The sequence below is a fragment of the Polypterus senegalus genome, chromosome 18, assembly GCF_016835505.1.
Source record: "Polypterus senegalus isolate Bchr_013 chromosome 18, ASM1683550v1, whole genome shotgun sequence".
Lineage (NCBI taxonomy): Eukaryota > Metazoa > Chordata > Cladistia > Polypteriformes > Polypteridae > Polypterus > Polypterus senegalus.
In genome coordinates, this window is record NC_053171.1 from 44,261,002 (window position 1) to 44,273,261 (window position 12,260).

Here is a 12,260-nt window from a genome sequence, read left to right on the forward strand (position 1 = left end):
AGCCATACTGAGTTTCTAAAAGACAGCTTTTGCCCATTTATTTTCATCTAGACCCCTTTCTTAGAAATGTTTGTGTCTGAAAGGGGCATACAGTGTTGCCAAACCCTTATGAAGCAATGTTCTTTTCTTTCAACCCTCCAAAAAACTTGGCACAACTACAAAATGCCTGCTTAATTTAGTTTCTTGGGTATAAAATTGCATGTGAAACTAAGTATAATACCAATTTCGTGAAACTGCATGAAAAGGGAAACTCGTCTGTCTCGCTCGCCACTGCCTGTTATTTTATGATGCTGTTTTACATAACCAATGGAGGCCGCTGGACAAGGACAGTGAAGGCCTGCTCCCTGTTGGTCAAATGTGCAGATAGGAATTTCCTTGCCTGTTGCATACATGACAATAATTCTGATGTGAACTGATGAAACTCATTTTGTTATCAAAGCAAAAGCTTACATTTTGGAAAAACTAACACTGCTGTACAGCTGCATATCATTACTAAGTGAAACAGACACAATTTAAAAAAATAAAACACAATATTTAGTGCATGCTGAGTCACTTTTCAGAGTACAATAGAAACAGAATGATTCATTAATGTTATTGTTTCTTAATGCTAGAAATGGATTCAAGTCCATTTTACAATGAGGCTGTTATAATTTTAGGCTTTGATGTCAATACTGCATCATTTATAACAATTTAAAATCAACATTGAATTATTTAACTTTGAATCATCTTTAGAACACTATTGAATACTGATACTGGTCTCCTGTAATAATATGGAGAGCTGCAGCGATGTCTGTGAACCTCCTTCACAGTCCATTGGTTAAGCCCTCCAGTTTATTATTAATGTGGGATTAAACGTCTGTCTGTGAAACCTCACTAAACCAGGAAACACAATGAAGGAGCATCCATTTGTTCCAAACTGCCAAGGAGTTACGACAATTCAGTCACACACAAGATGAACAAATTCTTGACTCTTGAGAGCAGATAAATTGATGGAAGGGGTAGTGCAGATGACAGATGAGACAACCAGCAATGACAAAAGGGACAACATTTAAAACTACATAAATATTTGCTTTCTTACCTTAACTTTTTATACCTAGTGTATATTGAGGGCGGCACGGTGGCGCAGTGGTAGCGCTGCTGCCTCGCAGTTAGGAGACCCGGGTTCACTTCCCGGGTCCTCCCTGCGTGGAGTTTGCATGTTCTCCCCGTGTGTTTCCTCCGGGCGCTCCAGTTTCCTCCCACAATCCAAAGACATGCAGGTTAGGTGGATTGGCGATTCTAAATTGGCCCTAGTGTGTTTGTGTGTGTCCTGCGGTGGGTTGGCACCCTGCCCAGGATTGGTTCCTGCCTTGTGCCCTGTGTTGGCTGGGATTGGCTCCAGCAGACCCCCGTGACCCTATTCGGATTCAGCGGGTTGGAAAATGGATGGATGGATGGATGTATATACGGACCTGTGTAACCCTGGGCACTTCAGCTAGTACACATTAATACTCATTATCACTCCAGCACTGAAGAGTGCATGCTAGAAGTCACAATTTCAAATTTCTATACTGTGTGTCTGCATTTTTTTTGCATGTAATATGACAGTCCACTTGAATACAAACAGATTTCTCATACTTGCGTCTTTTTGGATGGATCAGCAGCAGTAAACATGAAGCTATCTCCACAAAGCTGTACTCCATCATTTAATTATCTAGCAATTGCTTACAGAAGAGCTAACAGAATCAGAGAACAGACTAACCCCATGTAACCCTGATTCAGAACACCACACATTCCTTTCTTGAACTTATTTATACCTGACAATTCTTAAAGCAGAAACTTCCTGCTTATTTCTGACAAAAGGTTATTATTTTTTTTCTCGCTGTCTCTCCAAAGAGTTGCAATATCAAAGCATGCACAAATGCAGGACACAAGTTCCGCAACACTTTTTTATTTTTTCCATGGGAAACGCTTCCTAAATTGTTTCCCACCAGTGCAGCACAGTACAAAGCACAATCCTTTTCTTTCTCTTCTCTCTCTCATTCTCTGTGTCTCGTCTTCTGCCTGCACTCCTCCTCCAGCAAGCATCATCCTCTTCCTCTTGACTCTGGCTCCTGGAGCAATGGCAGCAAGTTCCTTTCTCCTGCACCCAGGAATACATCCAGTGGCATGGTGGTTAGCAGGGTGAGGTGGAAGGCCAACAAAGTAGGTCTCCGCAGTTTTTGCAGCACCCCCTAGCGGCACCCACAGAACTCAACAGGGCTGTGCCGAACTCTAACTCCTATGGAGCCCTGTGGGAATCCAAGGCACCACTGCAAAGCAGGGTGGCCTCCATCTAACACTCCAGAGAAGATACTGCCTTGTATGTGTTCTCTCTCCTGGTCCTTCCCTTAGTCAGGCATCCCGGCCGGGTAGGAGTCCATAGTGTCTGCCATAGTGAGTATGCATTGTAGGGCAGGATAAGGTCTGCTTAGTACTGCAACGGTTTCAAGTGCCACTCACAGAAATTGAAACTGGTACTTCACAAGACGCTGAGCATTTACTGTCGTCTTCTTCATTTCATTTTGAAAGCTTGAACACAGACAGAATCAGACAGTGTCCACCAATATAATGTACTGCAGTTAAAGTAAAACACTAAAAACACCATGCACTACATTGCGTCAACCTTGGTGACATGTAAGCTGGCATTTGGTGGGCCAATATTCCAGCCACATGCAGTGAAGCATCTTTTTACAGAATACATTTTTATTAGTTTCTTGTGGCTGATAAAACTATATGGATGATATAAAAATGTGAAGGAAATATAAAAGTGAATTAAGCTAGAACAAAAGTACATCAACAGATGTCCACCGGTGAGCACCGTCTGTTAGAGCAGCACTGGCACAAGGCAGGCTAGGTGCCCATTAACACATAGACAGACGTCTAGCCTTCCAGTAGAAGCACCTAAGGTTGTTCGAAATTTTTCAAAAGCAGTTAAATGTAGCTCCATTTTGACTTACATTCTTGTGTATTTTATTGGAACTACATACAGTACAAGCCTTGGCAATTCTGCCATTCTGCTCTTCACTCTTCATTGAATGAGGTGAACAGGATTGACAAACTTTATTAGGATGAACGGCTTGTTTGTGTCAAAATTGTTTCAGTATCCTAATGGTTATTTTGGTTTGAAAATTTTAAATATGCTTTGTGCTTTGGATTGTACCCATTTATTTAGCATACTTTTTTGCTTTAAAAATTTATTGTGAAAATGCAACTTGAAGTTTGCATAAAGTTCGTTAGGCCAGGTGGATTTTGTTTCCAAATGTACTAACTGTTAGAGTTTCATTAACAAATACTTTTTATTCAGAATGCATACTTTTTATTAACAGCCACACAATTTTCTCATGTGAATAGTAGATTAGTAAAAATAACAATTTTTAACAATTTTATAATCAAAATTTGCTGTTAATAAAAGGAGTATTTTCTACAAATCATGGCTGGTTAGGCAGGTGTGGTCATTTGTTAAAACTTAACGGTGAGCTTTGGAAAATCAGAGGTTGTCTTATCCTTTTATAATGAATGCTGGAAAACTTCTTTATTATTGAAGAAAAAAAACATGTTTATATCCTCCTGGACCAGCACGATGTTCCAATTGCAAATACACACACCCATAATCGATTGCAGCACTCACTCGGGCACACACTCACCCGGCTATTTAGGAGTTACCATTAACAAGTCTTCAAGGATACAGGAAGAAAACTGGGGCACCCCCAGACAGACACAGGGAGAAAAGCCAAACGCCACAGCGGCCATGACTGGTGCAGGGGTCAAAACCAGGATGGGGTCTCTTGAAGCAGTAGTGTAGTGGTCCACCCTCAAGTTCCAACTTGTTCAACAGAAATCTTACAAATAAATGTAATGGACTGTGAGCATTTGCATGTAGTAGGTGCAACTCCAAAATAAATAATCATGATTGATTTATAATTTAGTAAAAATATCCAGGAAGACTGTGCTCTGTGAGTGCACTTTGAGCCCATTGAAGACGAGTAAAGTCACATTTTCAACGTTCAGTTGTTAGGCCTTCATGATATTTTTGTCAGGATGTCAACCACCCAGGAAACATGCACACAGTGCCCCCCAGTGGGCAGACAAGGGACAGTGTGGGTTTGGGAAAATTCAATACTGCACTGGCCCAGCATGGCGGCTACTACAAGGGGCTCCTTAGCAAAGTTACCAAAATGCATTAGTCCAAGTTCCTCGCTGGCCCACTGATGGCTCGGTTATGCTGGAGCGATGTTATCACTACCCCTAGAGCTTCCTGCTCTTCAGTGTTTTCAAACTGTAAGCAACGCTGTGAATTACTGCTGTCCCTGGGATAACAATTTGGATTATAGAAGTTGTAAGTACCATTGATGACAAACAAGCACTCCAACTGGACAACGAAACAACCTCTTGCCCATCCAGAGGCAAATATTGGATGAACCAGTGGAAGCCGGAGGCCAGGAGAAGTATGATGGGTGGCTGTGATCCGAGTTTGGACATCAGCATGGAATCCAGAAGTGCAGCCCTGTCGGGGTCCCTGGGTGCTGTTAAATGGTGTTGTTGGGGTACCTGGGTGGCACTAGAAGCATTCCCCTCTCCAGCTTAAATGGAGTCTCATCTGAATGAATCAGGCAACAATCAACCAGAGGAGTGGAAAGAGAGAAAGAAGGAAAGAAGGAGAGTCACTTGTTTATATTGTGGTTTGATTGCGTTTCCACATGTGGAAATAAAATCCTTTATTTGAACCCGGGACTGTGCTGACTACTATTGTGCCTGAGGTTTTAGACTCAGTTGCGCCCCCTTGTGGTCACAAAGTCTAAATAAGAATTTGAACAGCTTTGAACAACTTCAAAAAGAATCATTTGTATATTGGCTAAAAATGCCCATTTTTTAAATGTATTACTGGTAATGTTCTCGTGTTCAGGCTAGTAAAACCACAAAAATGAAAAAGCTGGACTAGAACCAAAAGATACAAAAAACACTTTGGATTTTTTAAAAATGTGTTGTTTAAAGCTACATTGGGATTGTGTTTTTAATTCATTTTCATTTTAATTAATAAATTGCAAATCATCATAATTACATATACTCTAATTGATAAACAAAATAGCTAAACTAGCTAAATTTCAAGAACCAGGAAGGAGAGGCATGGTAGCAGCATGGCCACCTCACCCTTGCAGCAAGGAAGCCAGGGTTCAAGTCGTTGGTCCTCTCTATATGGAGCCTGTGTGCTTACCCTGAGTCCATGTTGGTTTTCTCCCACAGTCCAAAATCATGAGGGTTAGGTGGACTGGTGGTACTAAACTGGCCCTGTGTGTGTGGGTGTGTTGTCTCTGTGATGGGGTAGTGCCATGTTCATGGGTTGTTCCTACCCAAGCAGGAATAGAAAATGGATGGATGTACCAGTAAGGTATTTTTCAGGTTTATGACTGAATTTGGGCTCCCTGTCTCTTTGTCCAAACTGGAGCAAAAGTTGCTCTGATGTGTAAATCCCAGTTGGGCCATTGTTGACTGCCCATATAGTGCCAATATGTTTGCCCACACTGAGCCTGCACTAGCCCACCATCACAGCCCAAATGAAAGATTATCAACTGGAAAGTCTTAATGTGACTTGATTCTCTGAATTAGTATGTATACTCAAAAATACAAATGCATATGCCTGACTGAAATATGTACATTTTCACAAGTAATAGTATAGTTAATAAGGAATAAAGTTAAAGCAAATGTAACCTTTGTCAGTTGGTTGTTTTTGAAATACTCATCTAGCCTCAAAGGTCATCTATTTTTTATGAAATGAAGACCATCTTTTATCATAGGAGAAACAGCCTACTTTAGGATAAGAATATATTGTAATGACGTGGCCAAGTTACATCAGCCAGGGATGAGTCACGCAAGTGTGAGCTGGTATTACCTCACCAGTGGCAGGGGCACCTATATAAATGGCAAGCCTGCAAAGTCACATACTTTGCCAACTAGTGTGGGAGCAGGTGAACAGTTCTTTTAAAGATAGTGAGCCTCCTCAAAGAGCCATGTATACAGCATTGTGGTGCTCGGTGCCGACACTACATTGCTGTTAGAAGAGGGATGAAAAGACCTACAGTCCAACTTAGTAGAGCACCAAGTGCCTTGGAGATCTAAAACGGACCTGCTTGGCTCTTCAGAAGGGTTGGAGGGAGAATCTCAAAGCTGAGATCCAGATCTGGAACACAGTTCATCTGCATCTCCACACATCTCCTGCTTGCTTACAACTGGCCAGCATTGAATGCCTCGGCTGAACTGCACGACAGCGCAACACTCAACATCCCAGCTGTACCATTTGACAACAGAGCGCTCACGAACCCTGCTGATGTATGCTCGTCACCAGCGGCAGGACTGAAGCAAGAGAGAAGACCACGCTGCCATTTCAATGAGTTTGTGCACCACTGCAAGAAGTTGGAAGTGGTCACTGGGGACAGCGATGTCAGTGGGAGGGCTACATAACAATGCTAACAAGCTACATCAGCCAGGGATTGAGCCACCCAAGTATGAGCTGCCTTTACATTAGCATGGGCAAGGATGCTTATATAAATGGCGAGCCTGCAAAGTCGCATGCTTTTCCAAATAGTGCGGCAAAATACAAGCAGTCCTTTTAAGGATAGTGAGCCACCTCAAAGAGCCATGTAAAGAGCAGAGAATCAATCCATTGTGGTGCACCGTGCCAATGCTACAATATGTTCTTCTCATTTCTTTACTTTCAAATCACAATATATCTTAAAAATCTACAATAAAGACATAATATTAATCAAAGCTGATGTAGTAAAAAAATTCCTGGAGTTTCAAGTGAATATAAATCAATTGACGCTGCAACAGATAACAAAGAGAACATTTACTAGAATTTCTGAACTCGCTTGAAGTTTCTGTGTCACTGGCACTTATTCCTAAATTAAAAATGGGAACAGTTATTCTGTTTCTGAAATTTTAATTTGCTATTACTTTGGAATGGAACAAGCTGAATGATTCAAAAATCTGTTATTTTGGTGACTGTTTTATTGACCAGTTTTTACTGCTGCATTAAATTCAGCTTTACAATGCGCAAACAGAAAGCTCAGGGCCAAACTTTGAAGACATAATGAGTAGACTTAGGAAATCCATGCGACTTTCACCATCAGATCCATGTGGACCGCCCTGGTGTAGGAAATAAAAAGAAAATGTTTTATGTGCAAGTCAGTCAACTATGAAGGTAGCTTATAACTTTTTCTTTAGTTTTTCACTTTATTCCGATAATTAAGCATGCTGTTAAAAATTAAACGAGTAATACCTTTTTTAATTGATTCCTTTCGAACTGATAGAAATGTTATATTTTGTCATGTTCATTGCAATAAAAACTAAAAAATGTGACAGGCGTTTGTATATTTTACTACATGAAGAAAATGGTATTTTTTATATTTATAGTTTCAGCTTCTTTGAGAATGGTAATAGCAAATTAAATTCTTGTTTATATTCCAACCCAAATGAAAGATAATCAACTAAAAATTCTTAATGTTATTTGACTCTCTGATTTTAATTGTGAATGTAATAAATGTCAGTTTTGGGAACTAACATAGAACATATTGTGTGAACATTCTGTGTCATTCTGCGATACAGTAAGGGGTTGCCATAATAACATAAATATTTTGTTTAATGTGCCATATCAGAACTTTGTTTGCATTATGTTACAGGAAGATAAAAATTTATGTTTATTCCTTTGCTTTTTACAAACAAAATTGTACATGTTTCTCTGGAATCTACAGAGCGGCTTTACTACTACGTATGTTTCTCCCACCTCAAAGCACCCTGTTTCTGACCCCCCATCACGCTCTCACTCTTATGATTCTTGTTTTCTACTCTTCTGAGATGAGTCTTTGCCTCCAGCTCTCTTTTACAGTCACTTCTGCCCAACACCTGACATCACACCCAAGGTCAGTGGCAACCACAAAGTTGCTACAAGGAGACCACACTCCGGTTAGGAGCTCCTATCACCCTCAACTATCAGATGTCCTTAAAGTGCTGGTTCTCCAAAGCAGGTTTCCAGCTGTCCATTCCCATAAAGGGTCAAGAATAGTTGGGAGAGTACTCTCATGCTGCCAGTCCTCCTTGACTCATCCTACAATGGACTACCTGGCCCCAGTGCTGGTGTGGTTATTTTGCACCCTAGGCCAAGCTTATTAGTGCACCAACTGACTGTGCGCTTGGTCCCCCCCACTTATGATCTGTGGCCAAATTAATGGTGACACTGGCCCTGCCTGGACCCACTTTCCCCAGGTAGTGACCATGTGCTGCCACTCTCAGGTCAGGACATTTTACAATCTCTTGCCTGCTAGACAAAGGGCCAGCCCCTGAAGAACACTGAATGCTTTTGCCCACAACCTGTTACTCCCTTGCTCTTACTGGTGCCCCTTTGTAGCTGGGCACCCCTTCTTAGTATGCTTAAATTAAGCTGGTTACCTTACCTTACCTGTTTATCCACTTGGTTCACTCCATTGTGTTTAGTTAAACAATCTGATGGACCACCAGGGAGAGTGAAAGAAATCTTCTTTTACCTCTCAGTGATCACTTCCTTCACCCTGCTGAGGGGTCAGAATGGGGACACCAAACTGTCTTCTTTCTGTGACAACTTGCAGACACAGGGGTCACCTGTTATTGCCAGGAAAATGACAAGTCAGTGTCCACACCTTCCCCACAGTTGAATGTGGAGCTGGATGAGAAGAGAAGCAAACATTTGACTGGCCTGCAGGCAGACAGGCTGGCTGGCAGGGCAGAGTTGTTGTGAGAGACTGAGATTTTTTTTTTTTTTTTACAAAGGCTGCCCACCTTCTGAAGTATTCATAGTTTTCTTTTTTTCTCTGTAACAGGTTTCCTCCCAAAAAGAAAAACTAGATAACAAGAAGGCGGAAATTGAAAATCTGCAAAAGAAAATTAAGCAGCTGGAAGGCCTAAAGGAGAGCCAGTCGCTGATGATGAAAGACAAGAAGGAAAAGTCGGAGGTCATTCAGAAACTGGAGAAGAAAATTGAAAAGTTGCAGGACCAGCTGAGTGAGGCCAAATATTCTAACCAGGCTCTGAAGTCAAAGTTGTCAGAAGTGAAAAATCTTGAGGTGAGAATCGAAGGGTTGCACACTTTGTGGACAAGGAGCAGCTATACTGGAGGCAGAAGGTGCTACTGCATGTACAGTTAATTTTACTTATTATATCTGTAAGACGTTTGCATGGTCTCCATGTGTCTCTGTGGAATCTTCTCCTGGGACTTTGCCTTTTCTGCAGTGCCCAATAGATATGTGTGCTAGGTCAGTGTGAGTGAGTCTGCCCGAGTATGTGAGGGGAACCTGAGGTTTACTTTAGCTTGAATCAATCAGTCGGAGTAGGTCTTTTTAAATAAATAAGATTAAAACAGGCAGGTGTCCCCAGTGTGGGAACTGGGTTTAATGGTTGAGTTACAGATCAGGCTAATAGTTTCTCTGAAACAGGTAAAGACTCTGGAAAAGAACAAGACCATTGAGGAGCTCCAACGAGCCTTAGCAGCAACTGAAAAGATCAAAGACAAAGCAGCCCAGAAGGTGGTGACCATGAAGGCAGAGCTCGACCACAGAGATTCAGAGGACAAGGAGGAGAAGGAGAGGGCACACTTCATGATAGAGGCCATGACCAATGAGCTGAGGACTGTTAAAAGAGCCCTGGAAGAGGTGGCCAAGAGAGAGAAGAAGGTAAGGGGCAGTCTAGCTCCGTAACTACAATAAGTGCTGGCTTTAAGAGCTGGAACATCTGAGAAAGCTAAAAAAAAACTATGTGGTCACTTGAACAGAGAAAAATTACTAAACCGATAGTCATTAATCTTGACTTACTTCATGTTTATATCAAGTTTTAATTGCCACATTCCTGCTTTAGTTCAGCTCGTCAGATAAAACACAGCCCTGGGGATGTGCTGGATTTGAGACGGAAGTGTTGGCACTTGATAAAAAGATACAGAAACCTGACGGTCTGCCTCTGATTAATTTAATGGACTAACTAACTGTGCAATCTAAGGAGTGCCGAGGAGTGCTGTAGTTAGAGGCGATGAAATCACCCAGTGTAGGTGTCCACATGGCAGCCACTCAAGACGACTCATAACAGAACTTTATTTGTGGACAGTTTTGTCCCAGTGGTTCACGGTGCTAAGGATCTAACGTAAATTTTAAAAAAAAGTTGTTACTTTCCCTGTGTAGCTTGCAGTGATGGCCAACAACAGAAATTTAATCACATGTTTTCATGCCAAACGAAGATAACGTTACTGAAATAATAGGTGTCTATGTTGACCAATGCAGCAAAACAGCAAACAATATCAAAAAGGCCTGTGAAAAAAATTTTATGTTACTCATATCCCATAATCCACATGTCAAGTCGTCTAGATGGATGCTCACAATGTTCGAGACATATTTATTTTCGCTGAAATATTGATACATAAATCATCTCCCCGAACGGAAAAGGAACACACTCAGATGCAACTTAGCATTTGAACTGAACACCCACCTCCTGCCGTTTCATTTATATTGTGAAGACGGTGAACGCGGCCCCAAGAGGATGTGGCCATTCCTCCGAAACCCCCTCTTAAACAGTGATACAATGGGAAACAAACACAGCTTTTCATCTCCTCTTTGCGGATCAGGTGCTAGCCTGCTGCTTGCTGCTGTGACGCATGTTCTGCATCTTGCGCGGAGCTTCGAACATTTAAAAGACCGCATAGAGGCTGTTCTAGTGTCTCACTGCCTTGCTTCTTTTTAACCAGACATCCTCTGCTTTATTCTTTATTATGTTGTATTCAAATAAAGTTTCTGTTTCTTGAAAGCCCTGAATGAACCTGTGCAACTTTGTAACACAAGCGTGACAATATTCATGTCCACAAGTGGAGTATGGCAGGTTTATTTAGTGCAAGTCTGCAAGCATCCATAGGTGAACTGACCTTCTGATTGTAGAAGCATTTTGGATACTCACAAGTGTGAGGCAAAGTCTTCACTTGCTTTTTGCTAACTTTTAATCTGCAGTTCACATGTCTCGCTGTGCACACTGTCTGCTGGTATCACATGAAGCACAATGTTAGCCAGTGAGTAAACTGCTACTGGGCTGGACTCCTGACCAATGAATGAGGAGGAGAGACGGGTCTTCATTTCAAATGCTCAAGCATTCCTGAGTGCTTATCATCCTTGTTCATGACAGCGTTTTCGAGACGTGGTTTGTTTAAGAATATTTTAGTAAAAACACACGTGTTTGGGAGATGTAATGTGAGATTTTTTTTTTAATGGACGTTTTTGATATTGTTTGCTGGACAACATAGACCTCCTGCTTTACCAGAAACTCTGTTATCTCTTTTCTGCAGGAAAACATGAGGTAAAACCCCTAGGTGGTGCATGTTAACTTCTGAATTAAGTGAATTTAGTGCATTCTCAAAAGAAGCCTGAGATGTTTGGGGTTTTTTTCAATGTAGTCACTGCTTTATCACTCACATAAGCCTTTTCTGTGTTTTTCTTTTGTTAGCTGGTGGATTTCAGAGAATTAGTTCTCCATCTGCTTGGCTTCGATATCAACACGATGTCGGTCCCGGACCATGAAGTCATTTCCCAGATGAAGATCTTGCTCAAGGCTCGAGGAAACCTGTCCAATAAAAGTGACGGTGTTCTAACATCTCCATTCTACAATTTCAAGGCTGACTATGGAGAAAAACTGTCCGACAAAGTCAAAGTTCAGCATGTGGCTGCAGAAAAGAGAAGTGGCAAAGCTAACCGATCAACAAAGTGGTAAAATGGAGCAAGATAACCTAATCACATTAAATCCTGCAGTAAAAATTTAAAAAAAAGAAAGAATTCTGGCAGAGCATTTCATTCAAAATTTGTGTGCGGAAAGTTGTACATCATTAAAAAAATCGCTCAAAAACAAATTGCAAAAGTATGCTGTCTCATTAAGATTTTCCATTAGAAGTTATATCTTTTGGCAAAAGCCACAGAAAAAAAAAATTAATTCAACCAAACCAAACGTAATGGAAATCTTTCCCTGTTCAGATGTAAATGGCAATGGGTGAAGGTGTCAGGTCAGCCACGTAAATGAGGCTAATTCAGGGATGCTACAGTCCACCCTCAAAGCAAGGGGCATTCCTGTCTTAGATGAGTGGGTGAAGGGCCAGTAGAAGGACCCCAGCACTCTCTTTCCCCTCACTTTGTTCATTTTGCCTACAAGCTTGAATTATACAGTATATGGAATCCCACCAGGTACTCTATATA

The 12,260-nt window shown here is 41.4% G+C and overlaps 1 protein-coding gene across 1 annotated transcript in view; it reads left to right on the forward strand.

Annotated features, from left to right (window-relative positions):
* Positions 1-11,907, forward strand: part of LOC120518969 (coiled-coil domain-containing protein 170-like) — a 133,001-nt gene extending 121,094 nt beyond the window's left edge. The window contains exons 11-13 of the mRNA XM_039742016.1: positions 8,868-9,110; positions 9,480-9,716; positions 11,521-11,907. Coding sequence (XP_039597950.1) covers positions 8,868-9,110; positions 9,480-9,716; positions 11,521-11,784 — 744 coding nt within the window. The 3' untranslated portion in view covers positions 11,785-11,907. The remainder of the gene's footprint in view (positions 1-8,867; positions 9,111-9,479; positions 9,717-11,520) is intronic.
* The last annotated feature ends 353 nt before the right edge of the window (positions 11,908-12,260 follow it).